This window comes from Corylus avellana, chromosome 7, assembly GCF_965113065.1.
Source record: "Corylus avellana chromosome 7, dhCorAvel1.hap1.2, whole genome shotgun sequence".
Lineage (NCBI taxonomy): Eukaryota > Viridiplantae > Streptophyta > Magnoliopsida > Fagales > Betulaceae > Corylus > Corylus avellana.
In genome coordinates this window covers 3,113,633-3,127,769 of record NC_142496.1, presented here as the reverse complement: position 1 = coordinate 3,127,769, position 14,137 = coordinate 3,113,633, and the positions used below count along the sequence as shown (strand labels likewise).

General features: G+C 35.2%; 1 protein-coding gene across 2 annotated transcripts; it reads left to right on the top strand.

The window, feature by feature from the left end:
* The first annotated feature begins 767 nt into the window (after positions 1-767).
* On the top strand, positions 768-13,151 carry LOC132183742 (cycloartenol synthase 2). Of its 2 annotated transcripts, XM_059597149.2 has the most exons (18): positions 768-1,212; positions 2,544-2,729; positions 2,947-3,036; positions 3,205-3,399; positions 3,503-3,587; positions 4,231-4,397; positions 5,735-5,923; positions 6,262-6,375; positions 6,518-6,640; positions 6,755-6,877; positions 6,956-7,054; positions 7,357-7,413; positions 9,044-9,090; positions 9,182-9,325; positions 9,499-9,676; positions 11,232-11,312; positions 11,935-12,018; positions 12,688-13,151. In XM_059597149.2, the coding sequence occupies exons 1-18, from the start codon at positions 1,015-1,017 to the stop codon at positions 12,799-12,801; spliced, it is 2,274 nt and encodes a 757-aa protein (XP_059453132.1). In that variant the 5' UTR covers positions 768-1,014; the 3' UTR covers positions 12,802-13,151. The 2 variants fall into 2 exon arrangements, with proteins under 2 accessions (XP_059453132.1, XP_059453133.1); XM_059597150.2 differs by lacking the exon at positions 6,956-7,054.
* The last annotated feature ends 986 nt before the right edge of the window (positions 13,152-14,137 follow it).

Sequence of the window (14,137 nt, the reverse complement as noted above, 5' to 3'; positions counted from 1 at the left end):
GAAGTCAAACACTTATTCAAAAAAAAATACAAAAATACAATGAAAAGAACCAGCAAACAACTACAACAGCCAAGGCGAGGGAAGCGAAAAGTCCAACCGATTTTGGAAAGGCGAAGAGCAGCGTAGTATGGTGAAGGGCGGATAGAGGCAGCGTAACATAAGTAAAAGAATGGCCGGAGCAACTAAACTGGTTAAAAAACCAAAAAAAATAAACTAAAAAAAGAAATGGAAAACAACAAGAAGAGGGGAGGGCCCGCAGGTCTGGTTTTTTCTCTCTAGATTTAGAGAGAAAACTTTCTTAACTCACTAATAGCAAATACTCTTCACTCACTTTGAATAAAAAAATAAAATCTTCTTCAATCTCATTATTTAAATGTAATAATAAAAGTTGATTACAAAAATAGTAAGCCCATCAGAATAAAGTGAATACATTCATGGTCCAGTCATATGTAAACAAGATTCTGTTTTACGTGGCACTGGCCGCTGGAAAAGCGAGGCAAGAATCCTCTCGTCTAATAGCAGAGTAGTTCCGTGCGCAACGACGCAGTCGTTCTCAACCATTAATTGCTATTTACTTTTCTAAGTAATAAAAGTGCCACGTGCTCGACTAAATCCTGATCGGACGGACCAAAAATATTTTTATTTTGGTAGGGCCACGTGCATTGTCTCACCTCTGTCTCACTCTATGCCGTGCGAATGCTCCGAATCCCTTCCCCCCTCTCTCTGTCTCTCTCTCTCTCTCTCTTTCCTTTTGCTCGTACCTTTTGTTGTTTTCTCTGGAACCAAACACTCAATCTTTCTCTTTCATTTTTCTCAGTGCTGCAAAAATAATATCATAAATACTTACGAAAGTAAATAAATAATGTCAGAAATCTGTCTCCTTCTCTCTCTCAAATACACATTCTGAATTTTGTTTTTCTTTATTTTCTGTGAACATTTTTCTCCGTACGCTAGAGTGATCAATTTTCTCTCAGTTGCGTGGCTGATTGGTAATCATTGTGCGAGTAGTAGACAATGTGGAAGCTGAAGATCGCGGAGGGAGGGAGTCCATGGCTACGGACGTTGAACAATCACGTCGGACGACAAGTTTGGGAATTCGATCCCAACATCGGGTCTCCTGAAGAGCTTGCCGAGATCGAAAGAGCTCGCGGAAGCTTCTCTGAGAGTCGTTTCGAGAAAAAACATAGCTCAGATCTACTTATGCGGATTCAGGTAAAATTTATATGCATATGTACATACATACGTACATACATGTATATGTACATGTGCACAGTGCATGCATTAGTGGCACTCAGGCACTGAGTTTGATTTTGTTTGGTAAGTATTCAAACTCTGATTGTTCTGAAGTGAATTTCTTTTGAGTGTAAATTTTGCATCTAAGTCATTTTTCTTTTAATAATTTGAAGTGATTCAGTAATTTCTCTATATGATTATGAATTTTTTTTTGGTAAATATTCAATTATGAATGTTTTCCGTATTTATACTTAACAGAGATTGTATGAAGATTTTATTCACAATCAAGAAGTGAATTGACTGACTTCTGTTAGAGAGAGAGAGAGAGAGAGAGAGAGAGAGTTGGTAGTTGGTTAACGACTATGTTTTTATTTTTAGCATATAGAGATTTTATGTGTTGGACATGTTTGAATGATTAGGCCATCAAAATCTTTTAGCAAGAACTCAATTGATTTCAGATGGAATTAATTGTGTAGTCTTGGTTAGATGAGTCTATTTAAATTTAAATTTGTTTTCAAAGTTGTTCATAGTGATCAAGTCAAACTATGTGCGGCATTGTAGAGTCAACAATAGTAACAGGTAGTAGTGTTAATACTATTGTGATAGCGTTTTCTTAATTTTGATTTTTGTCAACTGTTCTAGTTGTTACCAGTTGCTAGGAAAATGTGGGTTCTTTTGACTTCTGATCTTCATTTCTAACTTGTCTTTTCATTTTTGTTTTTAAATAATCCTTAAGAATCCCTTCATTCCAAAAATTATTGTAGTCCTTTTTTCTTTCTTTCACTTCATAATCCGGAATTATAGGCCCTATTTGTTAATGTGTTTTGGGGGGTTTTTTGGTTTTTGATTTGAAGTGTTCTAATATGACATGAAAGGGGGGATGTACAGCTCGAGTACATGAGTATACAAAAGGACCTCTAGAATCTACAACCCAAGATTTAAAAGATCTAAGAAATCTGATTGTGGTCTTCATATTGTGTTTTCTGAGATTGAATCATGTTTCTTTCACAAGAAGGGTCTGCATTTCTTGAAATAAGAGGAGAAAATTCTTTCTTTGTATCGTCAGATTGTGGGAAGACAGTATTCGTTTTTCAATAATAATCATTCAAACTATTTTGTGACTGTTTAATAATATGATTAACTCCAATGTGGATTATTCTGTCAATTATGAACTAAATCAAATAAATTAGAAATTCAGTAGGCATCGTATATTTTCTCAATCATAATCCACATGGGGTGCCTTCCAGGTGTAAACTTGTGTTTAAATTTCATCATTTAGTTTAATTATTGGCCTTCCCTTTGAAATGTAGTTTGCCAAGGAGAACCCACGTGGTGCAGTTCTACCCCAAGTCAAAGTAAATGAAACAGATGATGTTACAGAGGAGATGGTGACAAGGACGTTAAGAAGGGCTATAAGTTTCCATTCAACTCTCCAGGCCCATGATGGACATTGGTCAGGGGACTATGGAGGTCCAATGTTTCTTATGCCTGGCTTGGTAAGTGCTAATCTTGCCACTGGCACCTGGTTTGTTGGGGAAGTGATTCTGACAATCTCATTAATTATATGACCAGTGAATTGTATTTGATTACAATTGTATTTGCCTTGAGGAAATGCATGAGGGGTGTCAAAGTACATGTCTTCTTTTTATAATTTGCTAAAAGAGAAATAATCATGTTAGTCTTGACATATTTTCTGTTCATATAATGGATCAGGTAATCACGCTGTCTATTGTTGGAGCGCTAAATACAGTTTTATCTGAAGAACATAAAAAGGAAATGTGCCGTTACCTCTACAATCATCAGGTAAGGATCATTATGCTACAATGTTACAAGTATAGCTTATCATGCCTTTTTCCTATATTACACATTTTCCGGTTCTTGGTTATTTTCAACAGTTTGTTGGAGTCTTTCCTTTTCGGAGTCTTGCACTTTGATCAAACACTTTCTTAATGTAGAGATATGTGCTTGCAGAACAAAGACGGTGGGTGGGGATTACACATTGAGGGCCCAAGTACCATGTTTGGTACTGTCTTAAGTTATGTTACATTAAGGTTGCTTGGTGAAGGAGCTAATGATGGGCAAGGAGCGATTGAGAGAGGGCGTAAGTGGATTCTGGAACATGGCGGTGCTACTGCAATTACATCATGGGGAAAGATGTGGCTTTCAGTTGAGAACTTATTCCTTTATCTTAGTTTAAACAGTCAACTTAATGTTTGCTGGTACTCTTTGGCATTTATTTAACTTCTGTTATACTGCTTACTGGTAATAGGTACTTGGAGTATTTGAATGGTCTGGCAATAATCCCCTTCCACCTGAGATATGGCTTCTTCCTTACATGCTCCCTCTTCATCCAGGTATATGCCCATTTAGTATACTTCGCAAAACAAACACAAATATCAAAGAGAATAAATGGGTTTTATACCACAGTCCAAATCACAGTTGATTACTCAAGTTTTACTTCTGAAAGTTCTGTTGATTGAGGTTATGAACATTACTTCTGAATACATTTGTATTTGACATAGCCTTGATTTTCAGGGTCATAGTTGAATATTTGATATGTTTAATGGTTGAAAAGAAAATTTACTTGATTATATTCTAATGATATCACTAGAATGATGATGATGACCAATGTTTGGTAATGACTAAAATCATGAGACTTTGTCAAATGAATTGGATTTTTTTGGGGGGAATGAAAATGATGGTTTTTAGCTGAACAAGGTGATAGTTCTGAGTCTTTTGTGAAATAATAAATTCTGTGTCTTATTTGAAATGATTGCTTTTTTTTTTTATTTGTATTCTGTTTTAGCATCTTCCCCATGATATGCCGTTCGTTTTCTGATTAGCATTTTTTTTTTTTTTCAAGAAGTCATGCATAAGTTTCTATTTGTTAAACATTTTCAAAGTGAACTTGGTTTGTTAGGGCCATAAGTAAAGTGTCTAAATCTTGCACCATAATTATGTCAAATGGAGGCAATTAATTTTCTTTTCACTCTGCAGGAAGAATGTGGTGTCACTGTAGGATGGTGTATTTGCCAATGTCTTACTTATATGGGAAGAGATTTGTTGGTCCAATAACGCCAACAGTTTTATCTTTGAGGAAGGAGCTTTATACTGTCCCTTATCATGAAATAGATTGGAATCGGGCACGCAACCTATGTGCAAAGGTCCGTCAAACTATTTTTTTGGGCTTGTCGAACCTAAGCTTCTCATCTAAAGATACATTTTTAAGCCCTTTACATGGCTTTTCACTCTGATCTTCAACTTTCTTGAGAAAACCGAAAGAAACTAAGAGATTGGTGTGTGAAGATAAGGATGTTGAGAATGGATAGATTGTTGGAGAAAATTTAAGAGAGAGAAGTAGAGGTGGGTGCATTGGAGAACCCAATTTTGCTTAGATACAGCTACGATATAATAGAGGCTTGCTAAAATCATATACTAAGGACACAAGAAACATGCATAGAAATGGAGTTGTTAAAACTCCTGTTGAAATTACTGTAGCATCTTACTTGTATGTTAATATTAGTGTGAACTTTTTTTATTTTTTAAAGCTATGTTAACTAATCAGTTTATTTATTTATTTTTTATAAGTAATCGAAATATAATTTTCTTGGTACATAAAAAGTATTTCAGAAGAAAACTAATTAATTCCTTCTAGCTAAATGTTTCTCCTATATACTCTCTGTTGGAAATTGATTGATGTCGCTTGTGTTCGCGTTCCCAGATTTATCCAGAAGAAGCTTAGCTTTAATCTCATTGCTGTTGGTGTAGTCAGGTTGTTGGGTCCCTTGATAAGCCCTGTATAGAATATCAAACCGTATCATGTCTTTATTGTAATTCTCTCACGGTGCTTGAGTTTCTGACTCTGGGTGCCATAGTTATTCTATCATTAAATTGGAGCTAATAGAATATAAAACATGAATTTTGATGAATCAATAACGTGTTTGGATCTATTTATTGTTACCCATCCAATTTGTTTTTTGTTCTTAAAGCTGAAGGTGGAGCAAATGTTAGGTGTAACTTGACATAGTTTATATCAATCCTTTTCAAATTTTAGCTTAGTTCGTAATTGTAATGCGGTGCAAATTCCGTGTTGATACTAAAGTCCTGAACATGCCATTTGTAAAAATGCCATTGATATGAGCTATTTTTGAACATCAGAAACTCATTGATGATTTAATATCCATTTTGGGTGGTCATTTTTTATACCATGGGAAAAAATAGTACATTAAAGTTGAGGTTCTGTATCCTATTTGTAACTGGTATGAATTTCAGATGCCTCAAGGAGCTCAATTATATGGTTTTTAGATATCCCAAAGACCAGGCAAATAAGGTCGAATGGAAAGACTGCATGCTTTGGTTTAAATAAAATGCAGGGTAATATAAAAAAGAAAAGAAAAGCACAATTCTGTAGTTAATTTTTCTGGTGTTTAACAGCTACCAGGATATAATTTGATTTGGATAGTGCTATATTGACAAAAGGATGTATTGCTTTCTTTTTCAGGAAGATCTGTACTACCCACATCCGCTGGTGCAGGATATACTTTGGACATCTCTTCATAAGCTTGTTGAACCCGTTTTAATGTGTTGGCCTGGAAAAAGACTCAGAGAAAAAGCTCTTCACACTGCAATGGAACATATACACTATGAAGATGAAAATACTCGTTATATTTGCATAGGACCTGTAAACAAGGTATTCTGTCTCCATAGTACTCTTTTTTAGGTTGAACTTTCTAGAGTAAATGCTGGCAGTTGTCTAGCAACTATGAAGAAACAATGATTATTGAGAATTATACAGATCCCGTTGGTTCATAATCTAATCATTTAAATTCTTTTAACGCCTTCTTTGTCCTCAGTTACTCTTTGATCCTATTCTGGATGACTTTACTCTGTCCTCTGATTTTCTATTTTGTTTTCTTGTTTCTCAATAATTGTGGCATTATTTGTCAGTACTCTCTATACATTGGGCTCCTTTCTCCTCTTTCTTATTTCAATTTGAGAGACATTGTTTGAGGTTACTCTGATTTACAGGTGCTAAATATGCTCTGCTGTTGGGTGGAAGATCCAAATTCTGAGGCTTTTAAGTTGCATCTTCCAAGAATATATGACTATTTGTGGATTGCTGAAGATGGAATGAAAATGCAGGTCCATACTGTCCCTTTATAGAACCAATATGAATATGTAATTGCTGTGAAGTTACACTTTTGAATGAATGCCCTCATTGATGTTGACTGTGATTATATGCTAAATTTTACTTTATGGTCCATACACAATGGCATTGTTGCAGGGTTATAATGGAAGTCAGTTATGGGATACTGCATTTGCTGTTCAAGCTATCATTTCAACCAACCTTTTTGAAGAGTATGGTCCAACTCTCGAAAAAGCACATATGTACATAAAAAAATCACAGGTGATTTCTTTGTCTTTATTTATTGGAATTTATATGTTGACAGCTTCTTAGTACTGTGAGTAATTCAACTCCTTCACGTTTTAATTTGTTGCTTGGTTTTTCTTCGCTCTAAAGGTTCAAGAAGATTGCCCAGGTGATCTTGATTTTTGGTATCGCCACATTTCAAAAGGTGCTTGGCCTTTCTCAACTGCCGATCACGGATGGCCAATATCAGACTGCACGGCAGAAGGATTGAAAGTAATAGTTTATTAAACTCAAACTATTCTCTATGCTTATGCTGTTGTTTTATAACTTTGGTTGCTTTTTATATTTCAGGCTGCTCTTTTATTATCTAAAATTCCGCCTGATGTTATTGGTGAACCAATAGTTGAAGAGCGATTATATGATGCTGTAAATGTCATTCTCTCATTGCAGGTAGCTTGTGTCCTAATCATCTAATTACATATTATCCTGGTTTACCAGCCAATGCATCACCAATCATTTCTAATCAATTTATTGAGCACTTCTTTGAGAGTGGTTATATGTGGCTTCCATTTTATGTGAACATACTTATGGGTTTCCTAATTTTGTTTTCTGTTTATAAAACATGGAAAGTTAGCAAATTGTATAATAAATTAAATGTTGTTAAGATTTTTCATGCCACTTGTTGATTCCGTCTATGACAGTGTCAGTCATTCTGTTAGGATAATTTATTATAGTCTTTTTCTTTAATGCAGAATACAGATGGTAGCTTTGCAACATATGAGCTCACAAGATCCTATGCCTGGTTGGAGGTAGTCTCCTTTTGATATTTCTTTCCGTTATAGTTTTAACCTTTGTTATTTTGTAATACTGTATTTTACCCAGTTGTAGGGCTTGTGCCCAATAATGATTTTGCCTTTAAAAGTCTCCTTCCTTAAGCAGCATGCTAGGGTATGCTTATTACAATCAACTATAAGCCTTCATTTTGTTCTTTTTATATGTCTAGAAGTTGTCGTTGTTATGATTTTGACATGCTGTGGGGATGTTTTCTTTTTATTTTATATTTGCTTTTTTTTGGTGGTTGGATATCATCTCTTCCACTTACATTAGAACATGCTTGACTGATCCGTGATTTCTACCATCTTCTGGCTTTTTCAAAGCCATGATAGTGGTAAACTAAATTTCATTTGCAACCAACTAGGTAATTGAGGAAATATGTCGTATTTTATATTTATCAAACAAAGAAAAAGAATGAAAAAACACACTGGTTAATGTTTTACTGAATTTGTTCCCCCATTCGAGTTCAACCCTCAAGCTTTCAAGTGCATGTGCATGGTTTATAGTCTTGAGAGCTGAAATTACATGGTAACAATAAAGATCATACTACATGACCCTACACGGTGGACTATTGTTGTTAATGGTGTATTTTTTGCTTACACTGTTGATTAGAAGAGTTCTAGTTTACTTTATCTGGTACCTTATACTCTCTCCTTGAATAAAAATGTCTTGCATTCTTTTTGAAGCGTCTCAAAAGATGTCTACTTTCTAAAATTGGAAGTTCTTACCTTTTCAATTTCTTATTGTACCTGTATCTTTTTTCAAAAAAGCAAAAAAGATTCTTGTTAAGAGTCATGCCACTCCTTATGTAAAGAATATTATAGAATGATCGCTATATTTTTACCTTTTATTAATAAGTGTCACATTTCAGATCAAGACAATTAAATAGGGACAGAGAGAGTAATTCATTGTGTCCCAAGGATTCGGTGAATTATCTCTGTTTTTTTGTGGGCGCAGAACTATATGCTTTCTCATATTGTATTGGTTTCTAGTTTTGTCAGTCCTCAAGTCTTCTTCCTGGGTTGGATTGTTAGGTCTTTGGGTGAAGTCAAGGTGCTGTGGACCTCACAATTCCTTTTCTATTGTTTTGAGAAATGAAGATGCCATAATTTGGGATGAAGTTGCCTCTAACCAGCTCGATATCAGACTAAATCATTTACCAACAGAATGTACCCTTTTCCCAAAAATTAAATACTTTTATTAGTGCAAAAATGGGGATTAAGTACTTGTTTTTCCTTCTGTTTTTTTTTTCTTCTTCTTTTCTTTTGGTGCGTGGAATGAAGTATTTATAGTCATTCACTACCATTTAAAAGCCATGACATTGTCAATACATTTTCATTGAGATTTGTGGTATTGGTATGAATGTAAATGGTTCATGGAACATGCTATGCTATTGCATATTAATAATATGAGCCATATTGTAAGTCACCTACTATAATCTTCCTGAAAGATTTGGGAAATTTTTTTTCGTTAAACTGCACCCTACAAAAGTCATAAGTTTGCCTTTGCGTAGGATATAATGCAGTGAAATATGTGTTTTATCTTTACTAAGTTGTAGATCATGGAAACGAAAATCCGACTCCATTGTTTCTTTTGTATTTTCAGTTGATCAACCCTGCTGAAACCTTTGGGGACATTGTTATTGATTATCCGTAAGATATCGGTGCCTTGACTTAAATTAGTTGCTATATTCTCTTGTTAAGCTAAATTTATTGTTTGTTAATACCTTTAGTGGCTGTGTAGTTATGTGGAATGTACGTCAGCAGCAATTCAAGCTCTGACATTGTTTAAGAAATCATATCCCAAGCATCGGCAAGAAGAAGTAGATTGCTGTATCAAAAGAGCTGCTATGTTCATTGAAAGGATACAAGCATCAGATGGTTCCTGGTTTGTTTCCACATCTATTTGTCCATAAGCTTTCTCTTGCTTAATTATTTTATGGTTTATTAGACTTTGAGATACACGTTCGAGGCATGCAAGCTTTTCAAGTGTGACTATTGGTTCGCTTCTTTTATTTACTTAACGGGTACATACTTTTAATATGTAAAAGTGCTGAACAGGTATGGTTCTTGGGCTGTTTGCTTCACCTATGGTACATGGTTTGGCGTAAAAGGGTTGGTGGCTGCTGGAAAGAACTTCAATAATTGCTCTAGTATCCGCAAAGCTTGTGATTTTCTGCTGTCTAAGCAGCTTCCTTCAGGTGGCTGGGGAGAGAGCTATCTTTCATGTCAAAACAAGGTTGAGTTTATCAATATTACATCAAATGTGCTTTTCTTGTTGAAGGCATGCGTGACATTTAATAGTTGGGTCTTTAATCATGTCAACTTTGTGATTCTGAACTACTATAAAGGTTTCGCTAGCGTGTATCTGTAATTTTTGCTCTTCTTATCTCTTAAATATATTGAATTTTAAGTGATTCCTTTTGTTGTGCTTTGAAGCTGGCATAGCTATTAGTAACCACTAGTCCCTAAAAGGTTAAGCTATGAGGAACTGGGCCAATAATCCGTATCAAGCTCATACCTAAACCACTATAGCTTATATTTGTTTACTTCTATGTTTCCTTTTGAAATAGTTATGACATTGTATAGGGTAGCAAGTATAGAAAAGGAGGTGCAGAGGCAGGAGAATAGGTTAGCAAGAATGAACTAATTGAAAACCCAATGGGAGACAATACTTAATAGTGAAGGGCATGTCCTTAATCTCCTTAAGGAGATCAACAACGTTCAACAAAATATGGTCCTTATGTAGTAGTATATTGATTAGGCTATGTTTAGGAAAATTCTTATTTGGAAGTTTTAGAGCATTTAAATTAGCCTTCCATGTCTAAAACAAAATCCACAACTTTTTATATTTGAATAATATTCTCTTTGAGATGTTTCTTATTTTTTTCCTTATTTTCTAGTGTTTGGTATGACCGAAAATATTGGTCAAACCAAAACCATTTTTGTTTAATCAGGAAAACCTCTTAAGCTGTGTAAAATGGTTTTTCTTTCTTATTTCCGTAAACAATTTTCCGAGTTTGAACTTCTCCTTCTCGCACGTACTCTCTAGTAATTCTTCTCCTTCGGCTGTCAGAGGTCGCAAGCCGCCGTCATGAGAGGTCGCTGCAAGCCGTCTCAGCTGGACGTTGGCCGTTGTCACTACTGTTGCTGTTGCTGTCGCTGATTTTCTGTACGAGCCAAACGCCAAAAATGTTTTCAGTTGAAATCATTTTCCTGAAAAATGATTTTTCTGAAAACATTTTTCAATAGAAAACGTTTTACGTCGAAACAAACAGAGTCTAAGTCAAAGTTTCTTTTCTTGTGGATTGAAGGAATTCCTTATGGATTTAAATGTTGGAGTCTAGCTAGAAGGAGATCTAATCATACTACGCCTTCTGTTCTGCATAGTCACCTCTGTCTTCAATAACGGTTAGCTGAAGAAAATTAGCAAGAAACCTCTTGTTTTGCCCTGATACAGAATGTAAAATTGCCAACTTTTGGTGATTGTTCACATATGTATAGTAGAGGTAAATTGTTTCGAAATCAATACAACCAATATGGAGGAGACACAAATACAAAAATTAATTTTCATTTAATAGGAGAAACCTAACACCCTTCTGCAGTATGTTACTTTGGTGTGTTTTTCAAATTTTTGAATTTATGGGCTTTCACTTGATGGAAATGGTATTCTGGATTAGTTGATTCAGCTTATAAAACCACTATTATTGGATGAGAAGACTAATTTTAATGCTTGATGCTCATATTTCTATGTAGTTCATCTCCATCATTATGTTAAGTGCTTTTCTTTGCAGGTGTATTCAAATATAGAGGGAAACAGGTCTCATGTTGTAAATACTGGATGGGCGATGCTGGCGCTTATAGATGCTGGACAGGTATTTATCAAATTTTAGTCCATCAGCTTTTCTATATTGACGTGGGATTATATCGCTTGTGATTTTGACAGCCATTCTTGATTTAATTTATCGAATCCTTCAGCCCATTTGACATCTTTTGACTTTACTGCAGAGGCATGTTCAGAATATTATTAAAATTCAGAAATTTCCCTTTTCGTACATGAGTAGTTAAATCATATGAATTAGCTCATAGAATCTCTGCTACATGTATTATATATACAGAAATCTTCTAGTGTTGATAAGGATTTGTGTGGCTTTGGCTCTCTAGAGTTCCAATTGGAATTCCATGTGTTATTCGGCAATCTTTGGTCATGGATCGGATTAAAAGATCACTCTTGTGCACATCAACTCTGCATGAAACGCAGTCCCTTATTTAAAATAATAATAATAATGTAAAATGAACCGGTCATTTTTTGAATGATTTGGCACGATCTCATTTGTCGACCATAAATCCAGTGACTCTGGTTAGCCAGCTCAAGTTGGAATTCCTTGTGAGAACTCTGAAGGACGCTGATTTGATATCTGTGTGCTGATAAACACGTTGTCAGCTTTTTTTTCTTGATCACACAATTTTATTATTCTTGTACTTTTGTTGGATCAGGCTGAGAGAGACCCAATGCCGTTGCACCGTGCAGCTAGGGTTTTGGTAAATTCTCAAATGGAGAATGGAGATTTTCCTCAAGAGGTAATTCTATAGTGTATCCCATATAGCATGTTTATATAAGGCCTTATTTGTTTCGGACTAAAATATTAGTCAACTGAAAATGACCAAGGAAAATAACCTGAATGAGGCATAAAATGGTTCATGCTTCTCATATATGTAAACCATTTTCTATTTTCTGTCACAATCTCACACTCCCAAATAGGCTATTGCCAGAGGGCCCGTTATGAGGCCTACCTCTACCAAAACACTTGTCTGAGCATGTGGGCTCTACAAGGGTCCTCTTGTAATTGCTTATTCGTATTGCTTGCAAGCAATATTTTCTCCTTCGACAATTTTTCATACGAGCCAAATGTTGAAAAATGTTTTCGATCTATTTTCAATGTTGCAAACAAAGTGAAAAATAGCAACTTTTTTCGAAACATGTTTTCAGCTCAACATAAAATGTTTTATGCCAAAACAAACGGGGCTGTGACTCAATTTCCTTTTTTTTTTGGGTTATTGTTTCCCAATATCAATAATATTATTGCATTTCACTATTTCAATTAACAGTGTCATTATTGGTGATGAGTACAGCTAAAGCGGCATAGTGATTATAATGAAAAGATTATATGTAGTATAGGACATGCAAGAATGGTTTTTATTTCCAATGCTAAGATTCTATTTAATAATTTTTATGTTTTCTTATTACAGGAAATCATGGGGGTCTTCAACAGGAACTGTATGATTACCTACGCTGCTTACAGGAACATTTTTCCTATTTGGGCATTAGGAGAGTACCGCTGTCGGGTATTGCAGGCTCCTTAAGCTAACAATGTCGTCATTCTCAGTACCATTTTCCGAATTTTTTTCCTAATTTCTAGTCATTTTTAGGCCTTTTTTGTTTTCATATAGCTTCCTCTAGTTCCTTTGGAAATTACAAGTAAATCGTTGTAGAAATCGCCTGAATGCAAAACAATTCGAAAAAAAAAACAAAAGACCAAAAAATGTAAAACTTTTAACAATTCACTAGCCCATGCAACATATAGTATGGACCGTATGGTTTCTGTTGTGCTGGGTAAGTGATATACTTGGGTTCTGGCCTGAGCTTTGAAGTGTTATGAATTAATTGTTTTTGGGTTAAATATAATTTTACTACCTATTGGTTTAACTCCAATAAAGATTGTGGGAGGCTTTTTTAGTGAAGTTGCATTCGCAAGCCAAGTTGCATAGTTGCATTTGGTGGCATGCAATTAGTACAACTCTTGTATATGTGATACTCTTGGACTCACATGCAAGGTGAAGTGTCAATATGAAAGAAACCCACACTTAAAGGGGAAAATTTGGTGTGAGCGAACGTTTGAGTGTTGAGCCACACATTGATGAAAAATAAGTAGAGCGAATGTTTAATATGCATAAGTGGACTCAAACCTATTAGCTTAATTTTGCTTAAGTTTTTGGGTTAAAGTTTTGTTTAAAAATGTAAATTGATGTATTCTTGATAGATTTCTTAGTGATTCCCTCCTTAACACATGGTGGCCGCCACATAGATTTGGTGGTCAATAGGTGGTTGCAACATGAGTTGACTATTGTGCAGATCTAGCGGCCGCATGTTGATCGCAATATGGGTAGGGTTGTTAAGTGAGCGAAGCGTTTCGCAAGCAAGCTCGGGCTCGGCTTGTGCTCGACTCGAATATTAAACGAAACAAGCTCGGCTCGACTCGGCTAGGCTCGTGAGCAAGCTCATATAAGCTCGTGTGTGTGTATATATATAAACTAAGTAATACATAATTAATTATAAATCTCATAATTATTAAAATCTTAAAATTGCATTTATATTTAAGCGTTAGAGAATGAAAAATTCTAAACCCTTTATGATCAAAGAGAGAGAGAAAGCAATCATTAAAAAGACCTCGATTCAATTAGAGCAGATCTAAACGAAATGAAGAAGAATCTAGCAGAAACTATTGAGGGAGATTGCAAAAGGTATAAACTATTGAAGAATCATACAAACTCAAACACAATCACTACCTACTTGATGAGCGAGAGTGAGAGAGTGGGAAATGAGAGTTCAGGTGGAAGATGCACTGTGACTGATGAAGGAGATTGAGAGAGAGACGTTGAAAAAATAGTTTTTTGTAGGGAGCGTTGTCCCAATACAGTC